This window comes from Cyrtonyx montezumae, unplaced genomic scaffold (assembly GCF_038088225.1).
Source record: "Cyrtonyx montezumae isolate F1298 unplaced genomic scaffold, pur_monq_1.0 scaffold_3, whole genome shotgun sequence".
NCBI lineage: Eukaryota > Metazoa > Chordata > Aves > Galliformes > Odontophoridae > Cyrtonyx > Cyrtonyx montezumae.
The window spans coordinates 134,618,230-134,643,024 of NW_027072034.1; the positions used below are offsets into that span (position 1 = coordinate 134,618,230).

A 24,795-nucleotide genomic window follows, 5' to 3' on the forward strand; every position below is an offset into this window, starting at 1 on the left:
AAAAGGTAAAAATACAATACTGGATTACTTTTTTATTCTCAATTTTTAAGCTTTTAATTCAGTATTGATTTGTAATACTGCTTTGTTCTCAATATTCTTTTTCTTCATCTGAGAAGAAGAAAGTAAGGATGCCACTTTTCCAATGTTACACTGCATCATAATTGTCCCTGGGAAAAGCAGTAATCTCTAGAAGTTTACTTTTTGTCTACTCCAAGAATTCCAACCCATTTTTAATGTCTGTGATGTATTTCATAGATGATTTAAATAGTTAATGATCTAATATTCTAGTAATCAAACACACAAATAACACTTAGGCAAAAGAGTGCATTTTTAAATGGAAAAAATTACTCCCATATTTTCTAATCTTAGGCAGAACATCATGTAGAAGTTACTAAGCTCTCTTGATTTGAATTTACAGTTCATATCTTTACCATTTTAATCACCAATTAAGGTTACACTGTTATTCTCTTGTCGTACCAAAACCTATTATAAAACAGCAATATTTATAATTTACTTAGCCCTCAAACCTAACTTATTTTGGGTCTTTTTTTCTCTTTATTTTTGAAAGTGCACTCCCTGAGTTTCATCATTAATTTACTGGATTATTCTTACTCTGTATGTTTCTTCTTATGTTATTGGTTTCTCAGTGTTTATCATTTAGTGCTTCAATATAATTCCATAAGATTACAGATGACTTTGAATGTGCCCAAAGGTATTCTGATTCTGGAGTGAGTGAATTACTATTTGACTTGGCATCTTACATTATCAAAATAGGTCATTAAAAACTATCAAACATATTAAAATTTCAGCTCCATAACAAATTATCACAATCAGTCTTTTTGTTCTATATTCTGCACTAATACATGCATTAGTATAAACAAAATTTATTTTAAATAAAAGCTAAGTCTTAAGCAAGTAAGGCTCAGAACTCTTACTACTACAGCTGCAATAGTACTATGAGCCAAGGCCTGTAGAAATGAATTTGAATGCTTAGTACTCACGTGGTACAAGATCAGAGTAAGAAATACCAGTACTCTTTTAAGTAAAACAAGACGGGCCTCCAAGCCCAAAGGAGAGCTTTACTATGTAGCTCAGCTGCTATTAACATTAATGTACTAGAAGATATCAGCATACCAATATGATTAACTATGACAATACCTGCACCACAAGTATGTTATTTTATTTCCACTAATGTTATCTAATGGGACTCATTGGCTAGTTAAGGCACTGATGATGAAGAGTCTCATAAGCTTTTATTGATGATTAAATTCATGTTAGAACTCACAAATTTAATGATATATCAGAAAACAAAGCTGTCAGTAAATAACACGTGGAATGTACATGTGTGCAGTCAGACTTGATATAAAATCAAAGCATCCCATGCAGAGGAAGGGATGAAAAAAATATTAAAAATAAATCTTCTTTCATCACAGTAAAACCTATTGCATTAGCAAATTCCAGTGCAAAAAAAAAAAAAGTACTTTTGATTAAGTAGAAGAAAGTTATCATGAAAACCACAGTATGTAATCTGTCAGCACAAGGACAGAGTATTATATTCACATACCAGCCTGTAGAGCTCTGTAATACTGATCTCTTCAGGATCCACCATAGCGTATTCTTTTCTTGGAACTAAGTCAAGACCCAGTTGTCTGCATGAGGAAAAGAGAAAGAGACACCGTAAAAGTTAGCAATTAGTCTCTACATATGAAGGAAATAAATTAAGAAATTTAACTTGTTTTCTTTATTTAACATAAACATTCCATTTAACAAAGCAAATACTAATTGGTACTCCAAACTTGTTAGGGGGCTTTTTTTGAAGTACATGCATGATTCCTCTCTTTTCTTCACTTTGAAACATGAATGGAATATCTTCTCCCACAATTTTTAATTCTATTTCACACTGTGGGCAATGTGCAATGGGTACCATTCTTAGTACTACTGTGGACAGTACACAATGTGAATTGCACTGCATTGTCATTTTGAATTACAACTGCAGAAAATAATATAAAAAGAAAATTCATACAATGTTGAATTGTCAGCTTATTTTAAATTTGGACTGCACTGCATCAAAACTGCTTGGCTGCGTTTCCTGGATGAAATAATTAAATACACTTCAATCAACAGGAATAAAAAATATTTTCAACATAGCACAGAATCACAGAATGGCCTGGGTTGAAAAGGACCTCAAAGATCAACCTCAAGTTTCAAACCCTCTGCTGTGGGGAGGGCTGCCAACCACTAGATCAGGCTGCCCAGAGCCACATCCATCCATATCCATCCTTGCCTTGAATGCCTCCAAGGTTGGAGCAAGTAATAAAGTAATAATTTCAGCAGCAAGTAATAAGGATCATATATGGGGTAGTCATCCTGAATTTGGAGAAAAAAAATGACCAATTAGAAAACTTAAAAATATTTGCTTTTAAAGAATAGGAACTGATGACTTCAGAAATCACCACAGTTCTGAGCAAACAGCTCTTCCACTATATTAGATGTCCAGGCTTTTAGACAGCTGTGCTTTCAGAACTCCCTGAAATTCAATTAGTTCTACTACTGAGTAGTATTTAGTCAGAATTTAATTGAAAAAACTATGGGCAAAAGAAAAGATTTAGGAAACAGCATCTCAATGCTAGAAGTTATTTCAACTTTTCAAAAATCGTTATCCTGCTGAGCTGATAGTAATTAAATAGTAGGGAATACAAAGATATCTGACACGATCCATTCCATCTTTTTCAAGCTGAAAAGCTGGAATCAAATTACACTGAAATTCACACTTTATTGAAAAAAAAGTATGCCATGAGAGTCGTACTCATTTATGTAAACTTTACTTGTATACAGTGGCTGCACTCATTTTTGTTTTTAAGCTCCACACTTAGATGTAAAGTACTTTCACTATAGAAAGATTTCAATTGCATCACTTTCACTCATGCTGAATGAAAGTAAACTGGACATCATTAGGCAAAAATACATCTTTAGAGCTCATTACGGGATTTTTTATAGATTTAATCAAGCCAAAATTATATTTGAACCATCTTTTGTGTCACTCTTGCTGTGCTTTTACAGTTTCTCTCAAAGGTTTTGAATAACAGTTTTACCTGGTATTTAGAAGAAAACTATAAATTCCTCTTCATCCACTTAAATTCTATGGAAATCAAATTCTTAATAAAATAAATCTATTAACAAAAACAGAATACCCTTTATTTTGTAAAGACCTTAGGAGTGAAATAACTGTAAGGTTGTTTTACAAATAACGAAGAAAGAAAGATTTGCCACAGTAGGAAGATAAGTTGCATTGGAAATGAACTCAGACCAATAAAATCTGATGTCCAACAAAACTGGCTGTAGCATTCTTTTTGCTGCTTACTACAATAAATACAAAACCACACTTGAGTGAAAGAAAACAACTGGATGAGAAGTATCCATGGCATCTACATAACAGATGTAACTCTGACACAAACACAAGTAGGTGCAAAGTGATTTTCTTTGCTGATATTCATAACTGAGGGTTCAAATATCTGGTCTCAGAAAACTGTTTCAAGAAATATTGCACTACTCTTCCTACTCACAAACTTAGAAAGCTGAGGAAAGACCAACTCTCACTGTCTTGTTCTGTCTGAAGAAGAAATTTTTCAAAACATTTACAGCTTTCATGCATGTTGAGTCTCCTTCATTACAATGAACTCTGCTGCTGGAAGAAGCTTTATTTTGCTCTAAGTGGTCCCACAAAACAATCTTGTTTCAGAACAGAATAGTGTTTGAAAGTAAAAGGAATCATTTTAAAACTCAGAGCCCAACTGCTTGACAACATGGGTTCAAATACAGCCCAGATATGATAGCTGGGTTAAGGTTTCAGATGACAAATGCCCACATCATAAAATACAACACTTCAACAATCTGTAGCCATTGCAGTAGACACTTGCAAAAAATATATTAAAAAAAAAAAATAATAAAACATAAAGGCATTGGGCAGCCCAGAGCAAATAGAAGTCTAAAGCTGTGCCAGCTAGTGGTAGCTTATGATATTCACTGTATCAGAATTTGGAGAATGATGTGTGGTTCAAAGGATGGTGAAAGAACAACATTCTAGGAAAAAGAAAAAAAAGAAAGAAAAAAAAAAAGCCTCATTAGTATTTTGATGGCTTTCTACCTGTAGAGTGGGGAGAAAATAAATGCTAAGGGTGAGATCCACATCATACTTATTCCTACCAAGAGCATTTCTTTCCACTCTGAAAGCTGGAGTGACAGAAGTATATTTCAGTCAAGGAATTCAAGGAATGTACTTGTATTTTTCAAAGGCTGATTCACACACAAGTTCTGTGTTATTCTATTCAGGATCACACACTTTGTAAAAAAGCTTGCTATAGAACCAAGAGCACAGAGCACTGCTCTGAGTAGACCTATCAGCCTGTATCAGGTTATCAGTCTATTCTGGCAAAAAACATACTATTTCATTAGTATAAAAGTGAGGTTTTTTGTTTTAGTTCACATAGTTTTCCAAAGTCAAATTTATTGTCGTAGATGAATCATAAAATCACCAATGTTAAAAAAGACCTCCAAGATTATCCAGTCCAACTGCCCACCTACCACCAATATTTCCCCACTAAACCACATTCCTCAGTACGACATCTAAATATTTCTTGAGTACTTCCAGGGACAGTGACTCAGTCACATCCCTGATGATCAAAGAAATCAAGCATTTTGTTATCTTCATGATTTCATTCTTTGGGAAAAAAAAATTAAGAAAATATAACTTGGGTTAATTCTTTTTATCTGTCACTCAAATAAAAGAGGATACGAGGAAAGGGGAAGGGAGAGGAGCGGAAGGGAGGAAGAGAAGGGAAGGCAAGCTGTAAGTCATTTATCACTGCTAAAACACAGTGGACAGAAAAACAATGAAGGAAAAAATCCATGAAAAGTGACATTTGTCATAAATCTGTTCTTTATTTCAACATTCTATATTAAGCCTAAAACTGGTATTACAATGAGATTACACTATTTTTTTCTACAATTATAGCTACTCACTCATTGCCCCAGTCCAGACGAGCAGTGATGTGTCGTTTCACATCCTTCATTCGATCATGGGTCAGATGGCCAACAAGGACTTGCCTTCGCAGGTCTAAGATTTCATTCATTATATGCCACAGTCGATGAAAGAGATCCCCCTCATTTCTCTGTGAGATAAATAAAGAATTGCATCTTCACCAACTGGAAGTCCTAACGAATACAGACGTGATGTGGAAATCAATACCCTTCAATCCTTATTTCCCTAGTTAGTCATGATCCTCTTTCACCCTCTAATGCTGTGACCTCTTCACCTGTACGTATGCATGCACATATGCATAAAATCATGTCAAGACTTATCACAGATCATGCCTTTGCACTGTCCACACTCCGAAATTTCTCTCAAACTCCTAACACCACACATTCACACAGTCTAATTATTGTAACAGATATGACAAAAATTCAATAAAGAATTGCTGAATGTCACAGCACTGTTTTATTCCAGATGCATTTTCATTGTATGTTGTTCCATCAAAACCAGAAACATGACAGTGTAATTCAAGATCATTTGGACTCACACACATAAGGGAATCAAAAGGCAATAGCTCCTAGAATTCACACCCAGAATCATACAGCATTAATGTTCTTTTAACTCTTTCAGGGATATAAAAATGATCTAACTGTAAATAAATAGATTAATATAGACAGAAATCTCTTCCAGACAGTTCTGCTTAATCTAACTGCAAAATAGAAGAAAATACGTGAGCATGAATAAAACACATCCTCCTACTCTAATTACATACCAGTTAATGACATAAACCATTTCCCATAATGGTTTCCTCACAAACAGCAGAAGTTCTTTTAACTCTTTCTTCACTTTACTGTAGGCAATTTTACTTAATATAAATTTTCTAAGAAACTGTAGCTTGAGGAAACTATTGCAACCTCTACTAAATGACATATCACAAACAAATTGAAAATTCAGACCCGTTCTGCCCATTTTTGCTAAAAAAATAGATACCACCCTAAGCCACTCATTTCCTCTTTACTTCTTCCCAAGAAAAATTGACATAAAACCAAATTTCAGCTATTACTGCTAGATAATTGCCATGAAAAGCTAAAATTCACTTAGAAGCATCATTATTCCCTGCCAGTACACTTTATATTCCATGAGCTCTGAAAAACACTGCTGTGTGACAAATTTGCCTTTTTTATTTCACATTCATTCACTTCATAAGCTCACTAAAATAAGCACTGATTTATTGTTTCTTCTAGCTGTCTGGGAAAAAAATGAAAAAAGAAAATCAGTGTATTTTGAACACATAGTAATAAGAGCAGTGAAGAACAAAGATGTTGAAAAAGAGTCAGCTTCAATAGAACAATAGAATACATGAACTTTATAAGTAAAAGAAAACAAAAAGAAAAACCAGGTCATGGCAAATAGAGTCTAAAAGCAAGAGACTGAAAAGTCTTCATGGAAGTGTTACATAGGCTGACTGCTTGTGCTCACAGTTTTCCATTAGATACAGAGACTTAATCTTTCATTAAAAAGAAAATAAATCAAATAATCACTAACTTGTGTGTCTTTGATTTCGATATGCGATGGTAAGCTCTACAGAGGTAAAATATTTAGCAGAGACAAGAGACATGCTAGTATTTCACAACAACATGAAGCTCAAAATAACATTTTCAAGGCAGCATCCTTTTTTCCAAATGTTCAGCATTTGTCAGAGTTTCTTACATCTCAGAGTGCTGAGTGGATGTGCAAGCAACGCTTGCTTTATAGATTTGGTTCTCTACTAAAACAGATCATGATTTTGCTCCCTTTCCTCTAATACCCTTTCTAATATGCAAGCACAGAAAGCAATTACACTCAGATGTGCTTAAGACAGTTAGGAAAAAAATTCCCATTGTAATCTAGAGGAATTTCAATAAAGTTCTGAAGTTCACCTCAGAAACAGTTCATACTGCTTAACTAGTTCGACTGTGAAGTCTAATTTGACAATGTTTGACAACACTGAACTCAATGAAATTTTTTAGGTTCTTGCAGGAAAGCTTAAACTAAGCAAACTAGCCACTGTCCCGATTACAGGTTTCAGAAGTGTTGCTTGGTTCTGAATAGTCTCTCTAAGCACAATCCCTACAATCATCACTCAAAAGGAAGCAGACCAGCTGCCTCTGAACCATCCTGACTTGTGGACTTTAATACAAAACAGAAGCAGGCCCTCTATGAGTACAGTGCAGAAGACATAGCTAAGCTTCTCACAGTTCAAGTCATAATCATCAATTCGGCAAGGAGTTAAGATCAAGACACGGAGGTCTGAACTGTAAGGAGATGCAAGGGAGAAGGTTTTGATTACATTCAATATGTACACATGGTGTCAAGCCTAAGCCACGGTTAGGATTCAGTGCAGAAGACTGGGAGATGAAATGTTAGTAAGAGAATAATGAGAATAATAAAAGAATTGAGAAACATGGGACTTTTGCTGCAGACATATGAAGTGCAAGAAAAAGTAATAAGGCAGAAGTACCAGAAACCACTTTAGAAGCATGTAACTGCTAGGTCCAAAATTAGCTCATTACTGTTAATCAAGAACCACTTCCACCTCTCCTTATCAGTGAGGACTCAACAGCTGGCATCCTTTGAACTCTGTGTCATATACAAGAGACCTTGGTCAAGTAAAATGGACAAGCCTTTATACTTATTAATGTGTAGATGATAAGAGAAAATAAAATCAATAAGAAAATGAGTATGAATCAAATGGCTTAGACACTTTTGTAACTGAAAATTTAATGTTGTTTATACAACACTTTGCCTAAAAATGCAGTTCTTTTTTACATTTTATACTGTTTATTAATAAAGGGTACTAAGACTTTTTTTACTTCTTCTCTTTCAACTATTAAGAAGATCATTTACCCTCTATTAATGCATTGGATCTGCTTTTTTAATCTACAAGTACATCAATAATATCAGTCAAAGAGTCTGACATCTCATTTCCATATTTAATTATTTTTAAAGATACATTAAAATAAGAATTGTAGGTTCTTTGACTTATTTATTGGGTCAGGATAAGCAGTAAACCACAAAAGACAAGTTAAAAGAAAAAAAAGCTACAATCAAATAAATACATCGGGAAAAGAGAATCACAAATTGTCCACTACCTTTAATTACATTTTTCCTTTTTTCATGCAGGAAAAAACTATATTTTAACAACATATCTGGTCTTTTGAGCTGGTATTCAATCAAAGCAACTTATTCAAAGTACTTGCCACATAGAGTTGTTTCCACATTGCTCCCCAGTCTCTTAAAGTTGATGTCATTTCTGTAATAACCGAATCTTCTGTTGGAATAACCATTTCAAATTGTCTGAAACATGCAGAAGAACACATGGTATTACATAAGCATTACAAATCACAGTACAGTCACTAACATAAGACTTCCTCCTGCCAACAGCTATGTCAATTAAATTACAAGGAAGTTCCTTCAACCCACAAGACTTTTTTATTTATACATTTCTTTAATCCTCATGGAAAGTATTGGTCCTAGAGAAGTCAAGGCAAGCATTTTACCAGGAGATAAGCACATCAAATGCTACTTTTATGTCAGAGTAATTCCTGTGGTTTTCAAAGGATTTCAAAATGAACTTGCCACTTCAGCTTAGACTGCAAATCAGTGACTGCTGCCACCCTTTTTAAACACATCTGTTTATGGAAATAAGACTGAGAATGTCATTTCTTCAGCTGCATGTGTATATTAAACTTGAAAATAAAATTGGTACAGTGTAAGCCCCTGACTCTTCAGTGCTGAGCAAGAAAAAGCTGAGTTGGTTTGATCAAGACCAAAGTCTAAATCTCACCATCACTTTATAGACCATCATCACTATCACTTTGCTCCTACACACAGTACATTTTAAGTCTTCACTCATGCCTGAAGTATCTTTCACATGACAGAATTTCTCTTTCATCAAGTTAACATAATAATGAGAAAGCCCCCAGCCCTGGTGCTCTGTACATCACCTCGTCAGGAAACACTAACTACATAACAGAATTCAGACAAGAAAGATTGAACTCCCTGTACATGTTGTCAAGGTATATAGAATATTTTTTTCTTAACATACTTAAGCTTTGTTGACAGTTTACAAAAATTTTATTTCACTGAACTTTCAGTTTAATCTACAACCACTTTCAAAGGAGAAACGATCCTAGGACATTATAAACCATGGGTACACTGAACTCAGTAGTGAACAACTCTTTATAGTACAGTTGCATTTCACCTGCGAGTATGATACTTTCAAATTTAATATTTAACTATATAAAACATTCTCCATGGTTCATTTTTACCCATCAAGAAACACTGGCCTACACATTCTTCCATCCAAACCCTCAAAATCAAAGCCATCTACACCTGTTGTTCAGGCCTCCATCTAATTTGATAATAAATGCTTTTACTTAGAGGTTTTAAACCATTACGTAAATGTGAACACTCCCAGATTACGTAAAACTTTGGAAAACACTGTGTTAACATTACTGCCAAGTATAATTTTTTAAAAGTGATACTTTCAAAGTAAGTATTAAATCTCAAAAAAAAAAAAAAAAATCACTTCATTTTATTCGGAACATTTCAGTTTCAAAAAATTTTGTACTAAATTTAACCAATTGTTCTTCCTTTTTTTTTCAACTCTTCTAAAAATGAAATGAGATCAGTCATTATCAAGAATAGATATTCGCTTCTCATCATCTGAAGGAAGGCAGTGAGGGAAGAATATCTCTATTCTTTTACAGTTTTGGTGAAATCTTTACCACTGAATTGATACATAATCTTAGCATTCGTTTTTGTAAAATGTCAGTAGTCTGCCATGGTACAGCTGGTCTCTTTAAAGAAAACTGATCTTAAAAAAATGCTTCTGTACAGAATAATTTCTAATTAGGGTACTAACCTTTTTCTAAACCAAACTTAACAATAGGCAGTGAAAATGTGATTGTTTTCTCTTTAATCTAGACAGCACAGACTGATATTCCCAGCTGTACTACACATTCTTCAAGCATTTAACACACTGATTTTATAACCGTGCAGGAGCACCATGTTAGCTAAGGAAAGCCATTTCAAGTCTTCTGGCCAAAAGCTTAAGATGAGATATTATAATGAAATCATCACCCCTCATCACATTCAAAAATGATCTTTGGCATAATTAAATTACCATGTTTAAATATTTGAATCTCAAAAATTTAACCTACCCTTTGTTCTTAACGCATGCATTTTTCAAGTGAATGTAGTTGGATGGAAAGATACCCTAAAAAACAAAATAAGTTAGTTAGAAACAACAACAAAAATTCCTATTAGCAAGTTTGGACAGTAATCTTAAAGCACCATTAAATATGTAAATACATGCTGAATTAAAAGTCCTCCAAATAATTACCAACAAGCACACACAAAAAATAATTTGCTATATACTCAGTACAGATCTAAAGGAAATAAAAATGCCTTTAGTAGAGTTTCAGTCTTTTAATATTTAAGAAAATTAGAAGATAAACTTGTAAAGCATGTAGAAGATTGCTTGACAGCTCATTTATCCTAAATAATTTACTAATAGTCCCACTGAGAAATCTTTTACCAACAGGATCTTAAAAACATCTCTTCAGTACTCATTTGCAAAATAAATGAAGTTAATGAATTTCAATAAAAATAAATAAAGACAAATTAATAAATAAAACCTTATTTGGAGTTTCCATGCAGTGAACTTGAAAGGTGCAGTAGATGCATACCAAAGAGCCCCAGTGTTCAGGCAGGAGTGGTCCTTTCAAGTTAGTTAAGTGTTCTCCACTGTTCTTTAGCATGGATAACAGTGTCACAGCAATCAGACTGCTCATACACCACACTAACCTTCATTACTCATAATGGTAAGCAAAATGAAGCAATTTAGCTTCCAAATTCTGGCTATGAACATAATATACTACCACTAGCTATATAATGCAGTGAAGGAAAATATAAGTGTGCCCTCCCTTATTATAAGCCCAGTTATGTTCAGCTTTCCACTGTGAAGGTGTCTAATTTTCTTATAACACAATTGACCACTAGGCCTTTGACAAAAAGGCATCTACGATGCAATATCAGCTGCTCTTGAGAACGCTCCTTCTTCTCAGTAGTGTGAAGTAGTTCAGGAGAGCATCTCCCAAGGACAGCAGTATGTGTAGCTTTGGCACTTGTAACAGTGTGCCAGAAATCAGGACAGTGCATACACAGGGGTACTGCAGACCAGCTGCCTCAGATAATTTATCTGTGAGTCCAATCGGACGGAATAACAACAGGAGAATCTTGACCAAGCAATACCAATTATAAGCTAACTTACAAGGTACTCTTATTTTATTTTTAGAGAGGCTCCCTTCAAAAATCCCATTCAGAAAACTGTTTGCCTTCCTTTTTTCTACAAAAGTAGAAAATATCTATCTCATTCCATCATATATCAAGTCATGTTTATAAAACCTATTTATAACTTCTATCAACACATTTGACAGACCACAAAGAAACTGTGACAGCAAGCATGTGGTAAGAACTGAAACAAAAAACACAGAAGATGTGATAAATACTAACTGCTCATGTCTTATAAATCAAATTGTAATATTTATCAATGAGGTCAAAACAGTAAACGTCGGATTAGACACTGGCTAGATTTATTTCTCACATTGATCTTCCACACAAAGCAAAGTAAATTTATGTGAGCTGAGACAGAAAGCTTAGGGACAAGAAGCCAGTGTCTACTATGATAGGAGACCCTAGAAACTTCTGAAATTAATATATTACATGCCCTAGTTTGCAGCTGAAAAGGCTTGGAAATGAAGAGTAAAAGGCGGGGGGAAATGGAGAAAGGACATACGCTTACAACATGAGTGAAAGGAAAAACAAGTGAATTTAGTACTTTGTTTTAAGAAAAAAGTCTTGAAATTGTTTCCTATATAAAAAACACTTTATACTGACAGATGCAAGCCAATAGGAAAATAAGAAAACAGAAAGTTTAAGATAGGAAAAGCTAAAACACATTCAAGTTGAACAGATACTGAGGAAAATAAATGCATGAATATCACAATGTTTCAAGCCTGAACACAACAAAAACCAAACAAACAGTGAAGTCCATCAGCTACACCCCTTCCTTGGAAATCAATGACTACACAACAAGGAAAAATAAAACAAAATATATTTTACATGGAAATATACACATTTTTTTCAACTGATACTCCAATGGCCGTTGTGAACTAATATATACCATCAAGAACATAGGTACAGTCTAGTTAATCAACTTTTCTATCATTATTTACAGTTTCCATTCTCAGGAGTCTTTTCCCTTTAACTTAGCATCTAAAAATCAGATTAAAAGAAAATTAGCCAGAGCCTTGGATTTGTAAAGTCATCCTAATGCACAAGAGCCTTTGATAAGGGTAATCATTGTCCAAATCTAATTCATGCAATATCAATAATATACTTAACACTGAGCTCCAGTTTTCTTTTAAGGATAAATATCTACTCACATGGAGACTATGAACTTTTTAAAATGTAAATATACATTTTTGCCAAAGTGCAAAACTGTAATTGACCTTTACCTTGACATTGGGGTTTTTTAAGGCAAATCCTCTGTACCATCCTGCAAAGAAAGAAGATTTTTGTTTTCAAAGTATGCAAGTCATTTCCATATGTAAAACAGATTTCATTTTTCCTTTTGGACAGATACAACTAATATGAAGTGATGTCAGACTGCACTAATTTAGAGTACTTTACACATAATAAGAGATAATTTGTTTAAATTAGCTTATATTTAAACGACTTAATTCACACTTACTTTCAGGAATTACTCTTTTACCCTGTATCCCCAACTGTTTCTAACAACACAACCCAGATGTATTTTGCACTAAACAGAAAGTCTAATGCAAAAGAGGAAATAGATTCACATTCATTGTAAACATTTACGAATCATTTTTGGACTTCATAATCCAAATGTATTGATTGTATTACTATACAAGATTCATAACATGCCCAGTCAGAAATGATAGACCCTTTGCAGGAAAATTTCTTACAAGATTAATAGTATGTCATCCCAAAATGAAACAAACAAACAAACAAAAAACAAACAAGCAAAAAAAATCCACCTACTTAATGAATGAACAAAAAATCATTTGATAGATAACTTCAGGTAACATATTAAGGAAATAGATTATGAAGAAAATGCAGCTTGCTCTCTTTTATACTAGCCATGGAGATTTTCTAAAACCATATTAGTATTCACTATCTCTGAACAGAGACAGAGAAGAATTTTTACACTTCTGTATGATTTAAACTTTTGACTTTGAATGAATTCAAAGGGGTACTGAGGGCAGTTGGGCTTCCCAGGGAATTACCAAAAAATAAGAAGAATCACAATGAGAGCTTCTTGCTCTTTTAACTGTTATCCTCTGTGAAGGTTTACTAAATGAAGAGATTGAATAAAAAGGATGAATAGTAATAAATCATGATAGGGATTAGAGCTCATCAGACGTATGAAAAAATGAAGGGACTGGACCGTATTATATTGATGACTTCAAAAATTTGTTCACTTAAGAAAATTAATGAATAGCAGAGGGGTTCAAATCAACAATACAGTAATCTTAATTAACAGTGGAAGCCCAGCCAGTGAACTCACCGTCACACTTCTCCAGTATCTGAACAGTGTCTCCAATCTCCAGTGAGAGGCCATGTGGGACTGTTCCTCGAAAACCAGCTATTACTGAAACAGACAGAAAGTTTTGATTATTTGCATGATTAAAATATAAAGCAGGATTCCTTCTTAATAAAATTCATATACTGGCAGAGAAATTTAAGAATAGAAAGAGTTGAAGAAAGAGTCAAGAGGTTAAGCCACTGCTGTGACCAGAATATTTAAAACACAGAATTCATATAAAATGAAGAAACACTTAAAGACCTACTATGCATGAATGGAAAGCTAGTACTGAAGAAAGCTGTCAGCTATACTGTTACTCATAACTACCCTCAAGGACAGAAACTGTTTTATTCCAAATGTTGCCACTAGCAGATAGCTGACCTCATACCTCTGCAAGCAGAAAGTGCCAATATTTTTGTTGCCATCTGTACCACCAGCATGTTACAAAAGGGAAGACGTATTTCTCAGTAGTTTAATGGATGCTGTAGATCCAACACTCCATACAATAATCTCAGCTGAGGAAATGGTCAGAGTGTAGAACAGCAAAGCACACTGAAGTGGTCTGTTTACTAAAGCCCACTGGCACGCACCGCACTCCACACAGCCTTGCTGACCAGAAGAGCTGAGCATGCACAGGCACGACCTCAGGCTGGAGAATAAAAGCACCCACCACAGCAGTGATCTTTCCAAATACTTAAAGCAATCCAGATTTAAGTCTTACACTCTAAGTGCTAAAAAAGAGACAGCTATTTATTTATTTATTTTACTCAGAACCAACACAAAATACCTCAAAACTGCCCAAAAAATTCCCTCCTACAATTGCTAAAAACTGACTGACATGCCAGATGACAACTCAGCCATTCAACCCAATGTTTGTTACATCTGAAATTCTGAATTAAAAAGCTGCCTCACTCGGGCCAAGGCACTAAGCAATAGTGATTTTGATTCTGTGAGTTGCAGTATCATTTTGAAGTTTAATTTTGAAGTTGTAGAGGAAAATGGCTTTCTAATCCTATCGGAAAGACACAGCGCAGCAAACCACTTGGTATCCTGACAGAAGTCTTGCTGCTATCGAATATCTACCAACCCAGAGAAGAAAACACAAATCTCACAGAGACGTGAAAAAACAACTCAGGGTTAAAGGAACAAACCTTTGAATGTAAAACAGAAAAGGAAGCCTGTCGGTGCAGCTGTGCTAAGTAAGCAACTGGTCTTTCACCAAAGGAAATGCAACATTTGAAGCCACAAAAATCCCTTTTAGCCTCTGGTCTTCTGCTTGGAGTCTCCCCCACCACTGCCAGTGACTGTACTCAGGCACAACACAGTGGCAGCCTCCTGCCCTTGTCACACTACTCCTAAAGCAGCAGCAGCTATTAGCTGTCAGAGGCCACGGAAATCATTTAGAGACTTTTGTGAATCTTTGCCACAAAGTTTGAGATTTTAATACCAATACAATGGGATATGTTCTACATCTACACGGGATGGCACAATCCAAAATGTGCACAGCAGTTCAGAAAAAATGCTTTGGATGGTATGCCAATTTTGAAAGGTAGCACGAAATTTGTTTCAGTAATAACTGTAAGTAATGACAACTGGACAAATCTCTCACTGCGCAGGTGGGAACAAAAGCTACAAAAAATCAACATTATCTTCCCTCAAGCTGTTTGAGGCATTACTTTTTTTTTTTTTTTAATTTAATATCACAGAAATAAATTACTTTAGCTGTAAAATCAGCAGGAAGTTTTAAAAGTCCTTCACATGCCATGATAGAAGGAATTAAGAGCATAAATCTTATCCTCGGGTGTACACACAAGTTTTACTTGACTTTGCTGAGACTGCACACGTGCCTATTTCCTGTGATGTTTCAATTCTCTGAAGCATTGTCACTGCTTGGCAATGTGTAAGGCTAAACTAAATGCTCCATGCAAATGCTGAAGACAAAATACTTCCTTCACTTCTAAAAGAAAATAGTACATTTTTGCCAAATCCACTCTGCCTGGACCCCAGTCTACCTTGGTCCCTTTGGAAAAAGCCTCTGAGATAATGCATCTAGTTAGACCCAGAGAGCCTGATATTTGAGCAGAACTTGCAGCAGTGAGATTTCTTTCTCTCAAGGCATGTGTATTGAACGATCTACATTCAGTTTAGTGCTACTCCTACTCTCCTAGTCCTTACACAAAAACAGAGTACCCAAAGCTATGCATACTGAAATAAAAAGAGATGCTCTGGGTCACAGAATCACGGGGATTGGAAGGGACCTCAGAAGATCACTGAGCCCAAGCTCCTGCAAAAGCGGGTTCCCTACAGCAGGCTGCACAGGAAAACATCCAGGTAAGTTTTGTATATCTCCAGAGAAGGAGACTCTACGATCCCCCTGAGCAATCTGTGCTCGAGCTCCATCACCCTCAGCAAAGAAATTCTTCCTCATATTCAGACAAAGCTTCACACGTTCCAGTTTGTGCCCCTTGTTCATGCTCTGGGCACCACTGAAAGAAGCCTGGCCCCATCCATTTCACATCTGCTCTCTAGACATACTGGCATAATACCCGTAATGAAATAAACATCTTACAGATCAAGACTGGGATATCTTAACTCAGTACTGGGCAACCTAGGATGTGAAAATACACAGGCAAGGTATGATGCTGCCTATCTATTCAGTGTCCTTCCCCATAAGCAACAGGAGGGCAAAGAGAAGGAAATATTGCAGCACATAGCAGAGGACAGCCATCTACACAAGCAGTCCTAGTGATCTTCACCACACTGGTGGTGTCACTTGTCAGATGTTGGGGCAATTGGTGATAAGCACAACTCCACTCAGGCAGAAAGATTCCACAGAAAAATTCACAGATTGGACAGCTTCTTTTTCAAAATTCTATACAACAGTTTAAAGTGTCAACAGGCAAAGTAAAAATTAAGAAGGAATTACTATTCCCATTATGACAAAAAGAAACTATTCAAGTGTCCCCCACCGCAATCAAGTATATAAATTTTTAAGTTCTTTTAATAGTTGCAAGAAAGCATATTCCCATTGAAAATGTTTGTCTAAGAGTTACAAACTAAGAATTTTTCCAATAAATTATTAAACAAAGATCTAAAAGGGAAAACAGCTTATTAAATACAAATAGATTTGTTTTAAAAAGCTAATTATCATTAAAACGCGTACAAATTCCCCCATGGCACTGGAATGCCTGCTGCCATTCTGGTCAGCTTTCTAGTTTCTAAGAAGCAAAAATTAGTTATGAAGTTTGCCATAATAGCTCCCACTTATGAAACAACTGAAATAAAGGGTTTGCAGAACTAGTATGCAAATAAAATCTTTGTCTTATTACAGTTGTGAGATGTCTTATTTTTAAAATTCCACAAAAGAATGACAGTAATGTCACTCTTGTCACATTGTTATGATCCAACTTAGCTGTGACATTCAGTTTTTATTAGTTACTAGATCAGATAAAGATTTTTTTTCTTTTTCTTTTTTTCTTCTCTTTTTGAAAAGAGATTTCAAAAAACCCACTTCCAGGACAAAGAAAAAAAGATTGAAATCTGACATGCAGTAGAAAATATCCAGAATTCATTTGAGAGCACATATGGAAGACAAAATTCTATCTCGAGATATCCACTACAAGGATAGCCTGCAGAGTACCAGGACAAAGAAAGAAAGAAAGAATTGAGGGCATAACCTGCACCACAAAGCCAGCACATTCACTGCAGGTTTCTGGCCAGAGTTTAACAGAGGTCAGGCTTAAAAAAGTCAGATTTGTCTTTAGCAACGCCACTCAAACAAATGAGAAGTGTGGGGCAGAGCAGCAGAGAATTCTAAATAAAGCACAAGAACACACAGATGAATTACTCTGCACTGAGCGAGCAACTCAGCACAGATAAGATTCCTCAGCTAACATTCTACTAATTGTGTCCAGAACTGACACCAAGGCAGGAGGCAGCTATTCACACCTTGTATCTGTAGTCCCTGTACACATGCAGAATACGGGAAGGATAATAATGAAGTCATAGAAGGATGTGGCTTCAGTCTTCTCAGAGAAGACCCTGATGTTCAGCAGCTCAGTTGGGACCCAGGGCTATTAGCAAAGCTGTGATATGATTTTGATGTGACAAACTTCTTGCCCTTTCCTCCAGCGGGCACACTGTTCCACAACAAGAAGCTACGGATCAGAAGCATGTACACCCAAACATATTTTTGTCCCCATAGGACCAGAAGGTCTTGGAATTTCCTGTTTGCATTTCAAGCACAGGCACAGTAACTGACATCCCCTTCGGTCACTTCTCAGCCATTAGAGAAAAAGGAAATGTGAAACTCCAGAATAAAACTTCGTGGAAGGATACATTCTCTGCCAAAAACACAACACCCAACTTGGCAATGTTAAATACATTCTTGCTGCCAAAGCATACTCAGAGGATGGGAAAACAAGATAACAACATAAGACAAAAAAACAGTTAACATAGAAGGTGAAATCATGGTGAGATCTACAATGACATGCAATATTAAAGCAGCTCCAGGGTCAGCATTTCTATGGTACTGCAGGTGCAGCAAAACCCTAATTAGGAAACAACTCATTGGCTTGAGAACATGGAGAGGGTCATCTCACAGAGGTTCTTTCTTTGGGATTAAATTACTTATCCTTGAGTAACTGCTCAAAATAATAAAAAATGCTAATATTTCCTCAATATCCTTATTTATAAAAAACACAACAGAATGTCAGTTCAATTGAGAATGTGATTAGAGATATTACAAGACATTTTTTTATGAGTTTCACTTTTTTGCTATAAGAATCTGTGTGAGCAACTGAGAAGAGGTTTCTAACATTACATCCCCATCAGAGTGCTGCTGCCATTAGGAAAAAGAGGAAAGAGGAGGAATAATCTGATTGAGCTTATGTTCAGCTTCTCAAAACAAACTTTGTCTTTCCTCCCTGTCATCATCCAAGTCACTGCTAGTCCATGCTCCCTGTTGGGCAGCTTTACATATCCAAGTCCCCTGCCTACAAACAGATCAATCCAAGCCCAAGATCATTAAGCCTAAACACAGTTCTTTGGTGCAGAAAACTTCTGTTCTCCTGCAGCCTTTATAGCATTGCTCCTCTGACAGAGCTCAGCAGCAGGAAGGAAGGCATGGGCACACTGCAGCTCCCGAGAGCAGCCAGACAGGCACAGTCCAACCTTAATGGCACCAGAAGCAGCAGAGGGAACATCCCAGCAACCACCAGTCTGGACACACAGCAGCACATTTGGGCTTCAGATGACAAAAATCAGTCCTTCAACTGAAGAAAGGGGGGTGGAGAGAAAGCAGAGAGGGATAGAAAAATATAAATTGCTTTAATAATTACCAGGCCACATTATGCATGCTTGATGGGGGAATAAAAGCCAGACTTCAGCTCAAGCCACTAAGTCTGATGTCCCTGCTATTACACAGCATACAAACCACACAGAAATGTGAAAACACACGGGAAAATAACTGACGTGGAGGGTGGTAATGCAGTGTCAGAAGAACTGGTTGTGACAGGGAGCAAGATGTGGTGATAGAAAAGGGATCGATGGGCTGGTAGCAGGGCTGGGCAGCCTATTACAAAGTTTTGCTCGAGGTTACATTCTTAAAATTTTTATGCCTGAAATAACTGGAGACCTGCACATAAGAACTAATGAGGCAGACACTGTTGTTCCTTTCCTCCTAATAGATGACCACAAGCTATTATTGATTCCAGATATTATCTGCTATAATTGAAATCAGGTCCCCTCTGTGGCAAAAGCAATTTTTAAGCTTTTTGTTCTGGACTTTAAATGCCATTCTTTCACCAAACTGGGAGTTTAGGGTACATCATTCCAAGAGGGTATTTTCTAGTCAAAAAAACAGAAACAGAAAAGCTGTAATAAATTATACTGGGGAGCTTTTAACATTAAAAAGACAGCTGAGAGTTCATGTGAAATAATCATTTACTGCTGTCTATTTCAATTATGACAGAAAGTTAAGTTTTTTTTAATGCAGTTCCTTTAGCTGATCAGTAATGATAGATACGTTGTGTACGGAGAGCAAATTATTACAATATGCACCTAGGAATGAAAGCAGCTGCAGAAAATTCAACATTAGAGAGAGCACATCATCAAAAAAGACATTTCCAAAAAGAAAAAAAAAAAGAGAGATCAAATGAACAACTCAGTAATCTGTCAAACTCCTTGATGGATGCCACTGACCTCTGGGAAGTACTGCAAGCACCTAGCAGCACAGCTCTCAGCGTTTTGGATTTCCTGAGCCAGACATGATAATTCTGTGTTCCACAGCTATTAATGAATGTAACCAGGCTTTGAATGCACTGCAATGGTCGTGCTCACAAAATCCCGGACAGTGAGCTTTCCATGTGGAATATGCATCAGAAAAACAAACAAACCAACGACAGAACTCTACAAAATATCTTCCTTTTATTTTATACCTGCCACTTCAAATTTCATTTTGCATCACTCTGTTCTTATGGGAAAGTTTGAATAAGTATTCTCTAGTCCTCTCTGCACCCTTCTCCAAAACATTCCTTAGCTGTACCTTTTCCAGGATGAAGTTTTTTCCTCCTCAAGAGAAGCTGAAATATCTTTTCAGATTCCTAAACAGGCAGAATTTTTACACATATATACACACACAGGAGTATAGCTTTGCTAATGCAGAACGTACAAGGCCACCACAGGCGCTCACTGTTGCCTACATGTGAATTGATCTGGATGGAGTGCCACAGAAGCACCGCTACACGCTCATGCTTCTAATAGAGGGGTTAATTCAGGCTTCTGTTCAGTAATGCATTCTGCTGCCTATAGACACCCTAGGAGGCTTGCTGCTAACCACAAACAAGCTAATGAAGACACTGACAGAAAAGCAGAGGGAAAGGGGAGGGGGGAGTTAAAAAATATCAATCTAAACTCTCCTTGATAAAGACAATACATATGAGTATTAGCCTCAGTAACAGAAATGATCCTTAAATCTCCTGCAGGACACTGAGGACAAGGACCTTTAGATTTATAATGAAGAGAAAGGATGTGAGTACTCTCCCCTATATATCACAACTAGAAGGATCAAACACACAGCTCAGAGGATGATAGCCCAGGACTCCTGAGCCACAAGTGAACATTCCAAGTGCAGCACTCACTCTCCTTTAAAGAGACAAGTTGTTGTGTGGTGTAATTCTAACAGCTATTTACACAAACACTTCAAGGCACTTCAAAAATCATAAAAAATGTTTGTATCGATGTCCAAGCTTTGAGTAGAATTGTAAGTAGAATCATGAACCTTTCCATGTGCTTGTTCTTCACTTGTCTGAAAAACAAATCCAGACTACCCCCACTAACAGCACTAGCTACTTATTCAGATAAGGTAAATACCATATCTGAAATGCACAAAGAACCTCGAGCTGCAGAAGAAAACACTCCACCCTGTTCTGGGCTCATCATCTGAATTCAGCAAGGTAATCACTTTGAAATCACTGCCAAAAAACATAGGACTATTCTAATGCAGATATCAGTTTAGTGTGCCTGTGTTCCCCCAGTATTTGCAAAAACCTTCACACTCAATCTCCTTTGGGTGCCCTAGTTACCTTGGAAAAAGCATTAGAAGTAACAAGTGATGGTTTCCTAGTGCAATCAGCCACCCTTAAGAATAGCTACCCATCTAAACACAACACCTGGGATAATTCAGGATGTACCACAGGGTCCCTGTTTTAAAGGTATGAGATTTCATTCATTATTTTTCTTCTCCAATCAGATAGTTAAACATTTCTTGGAATACTACCTCTTACTATGTTTACAACTTGCTAAAGAGGAATTTCCTGATTTGCATTAGTTCTGGAAAAGGCAATGTGAAAGTAAAAAGAAAATAAAAGTAGCTGGGTTTTACACATTTAGAAAACAAATCTAGTGTATATTTAATAGATGACAGTGTGAATAGATGACACAGCTTCTCAAAGCTCCTCACTATCAATTTGTTGGAGAATTTTTTTTTCTTCAGAGAAGGAATTTCAATACAAAAGCTGTCTGAGGTATCACAGTAGAAGGCGAGGCAAGCTTAGTACCATCAGGTATAGATTTCATGCCTTCAATCATTGTAATAAGGGAGCTAAGCTACACATCAGCCGGACTCAGTGATTCTATGATTGTATGCAGTATTGATAAAACAAAACTGCCATCATGAACAAGATACATGGATAAGATGCCATTTTCCTTCACTACTCAGAAACAGCCACAACTTAAAAATTCAGGTAGTACGAAGGATAATGTGGGGGAAAAAGGTTATGTTAAGATGACATCATCTGTGAGGACAACCTTATTCAGGTAAAAATAATAGTTACTATGAATTTTAATATGACTAAGTATTTCTGAGGTACTAAGTCTTTCAAGCAATCATCTTCAAACTTTGTTAAGTAATTGCCTTAATAGCACTGTCAAGCAGAAGAGTTAATGCAACTCTTACTCAAAAACCATATTTGAGACAACAAAGAAATCTCTACAGCTTAATAATTAACTGAAATGTCTACAGCTTTTGGGGAAACAAAATTTTTGATTAAAATCAAATAAGCTCAAAATCAAATATCAATTTATTTATTTATTTTTATTTTTTGTCTTCCTGCTAGCATCAGATTTAGAAAAGATGGGAAAATGACATCTTGTCTGCATAAGCCCAAATGTATTTGAGGCCCAACAAAACCCTGCAATCACACATACCAGGTTTCACTGTGACTCTTCAGTGTATTTGGGGCATCATTAAAGCAATGGTGATGTCACAAAAGCCTCTAAAAATTTAAATTCAAAAGATTCAAAGTGGCACATAATTTTCAACTCAGATCCATGGTGATCTCCTTACATATCCACACACAGAAGTGATACGGGGAGACTAGATGTCTCATATAATTATAGACACAGGAGACATTTTCAATAAAGCTTATTGTATAGGAACTGCTGAATCACAGCCTGAACCACTGATTGGTCACCTGAGGTGAGCACCGAGTCAGCCATGGGGGCACAGGTGAAGGTCATATACCTGTGTGATTGGAAGGGGTGGAGCCTGGTTCCACCTCTCCCAAACCCCATTTAAGGGCTGACCAGCACCAGGAAAGGATCTCTTCTTGGAGATCCCTTCCACGCGGAGTTCCCTGTGAGCCTTGTCATCCTGAAGGTGAGCTATCTTCTCTTTTGTATTATTTGTATCCCATCTATATAGAACTACTCAAAATATACTATCATCTATACTATTTCTTTGTGAAGTACTATCCTTGGGAGTTATTTACCCCACACTTATATTAGTGTTATTTGAAAAATACATATATGTGTAAAGTACACCTTGAATAGCTGAGAGCATCCTTAAAATTTTGTGCTGATTTCATGCAAGAGCACTGAGTCAAACTCTAATGGTCATGCATTCCCCTAGTCTCCTCTTCCCCCACAAAGAGCATTATATCCTAACGTGCTTTATGAACCTGGGTCTGTAATTTCACAGCCTTTAACGAACTGCATGTATCGCCAAACAAACACAAGCTCAGAAGAGCTGTAGTCTTGTGAACCACAAAGAAAAACAAGACCGCTGAGCGAGCTGCAACATCACTCCTCAATGTTCAGAACCTCCTAAAGGGGAACACAGTTAAATATCACTGCAGCAGCTGAGAAACCCCATGTGTTTGGTACAAAAGGGTCTGGTAAATTAGATGTTTTTCCACTTAGAATTTCACTGTTTGCTCCTATTCCGGTAGTAAGTGACATTCAAGGAGGCCAAGAAAGCAGAGCTTAAGGTTTCTTCTTTAATAAAAAAAAAAAGAGACCATCCATCTTATGCAGTAAATTTTATTTTACAACAGACAGGTCCATCAAATGAAATGATAGATGACATATTGTCCTGTTCTCTTTTATTTCCTTCATAAGATCAGGGTTTAACTCTGAACTTGACCTACCATCTGTGAAAGAAAGCAAAAATAAAATCAATGTTTCATGTAATTTTTAACACCAATACTTCTCAGCTTGTCTAGTACCACTACACTGCCTATGAGCTTTTGTCTCTTTGTATTGTATTTCTGACATTCAACCATTTCATTATACGTTTATTGTAAATAAATTATTGTAAATAATGCCATCAGTAAGAATTCTGTTAATTTTGAGTTTAACCTATCTTTACTGTTCTCTCTGCCATTTTTGAACTCAAGGAATTATTCTGCCTTTGTAAGCTATGAGTCTTGCACATCCTGAGTAGCAAAATGGTTATCTATTAAAAGCCAAACTTTGCTGTACATCACAAAATCAGAATATCAATCTTATTATGAGCAGTAATATCCTTAGTAATGAAACAAACGACAACAGAAAACAAATTTAACAAAAAAAAAAACAACACAAAACATGCAACAAGCACGCTATGTAATTTATTTAGTATTAAAAATAAACCGTAACTGTGAGCTGCTGTAGCCTGCCACACCAGTCAGTCATTCATCCATAGACATGAGGGAATCTCTTGATAGTTAGGACAGTTTGCCAGGAGTGGAATTAAGTGCAACTAAGGAAAAGGATGATTACAAATCACTTACAAGTACCCTGGTGCATGGTTGTTGGTTGTTTTTTCTTTTAATTTTAAATGAAGCAGAACATTCTTGATCTCATGTAAGTAAGAGATGCTTCAGCAGTCATGATTGTATTTCCAGTATATTTGAAACAAGACCTTCTTGTGTGAAAATCCTCAGAGACTGCTGAACTGAAGTTTAAAAATCCCACTCTGGTTTTAAGCAGGTTTATTATGCTTAATGGTCAGAAACAGCCATTTCCCTTTTCGGCCTGATTTCAATAGTTTCACCAGCAGAACTCTGTGTAGTTAGCCCTGCGGAGTTTCGTAACTAATCCATAATCCCCATAAAGTTAAAGCTTGCAGATATTTAATGTAATCCCAGAAGTATCTTAACATGTATGCCCCAAAAGAAACGTAACAAATGTACATATTTACTATTCCTATAATCAAAGCTCTGGAAAGAAATTCTACTCGGACATATCCTTTTTTACAGTATTTCTGCAATCTTATGGTGTGCTTTCAGAAAGATCCTCTTGAAAAATGACATCCTTCCTGCACTACTGATGCTTGCTTAGGAGTTGTGCCCAT

General features: G+C 36.2%; 1 protein-coding gene across 1 annotated transcript in view; it reads right to left on the reverse strand.

Moving 5' to 3' along the window:
* DOCK4 (dedicator of cytokinesis 4) overlaps positions 1 to 24,795 on the reverse strand; it is a 238,559-nt gene that overhangs the window by 142,562 nt on the left and 71,202 nt on the right. The window contains exons 2-7 of the mRNA XM_065743464.1: positions 13,665 to 13,748; positions 12,592 to 12,632; positions 10,234 to 10,289; positions 8,269 to 8,365; positions 5,020 to 5,168; positions 1,565 to 1,649 (exon numbers count right to left, since the gene is read on the reverse strand). Coding sequence (XP_065599536.1) covers positions 1,565 to 1,649; positions 5,020 to 5,168; positions 8,269 to 8,365; positions 10,234 to 10,289; positions 12,592 to 12,632; positions 13,665 to 13,748 — 512 coding nt within the window. The remainder of the gene's footprint in view (positions 1 to 1,564; positions 1,650 to 5,019; positions 5,169 to 8,268; positions 8,366 to 10,233; positions 10,290 to 12,591; positions 12,633 to 13,664; positions 13,749 to 24,795) is intronic.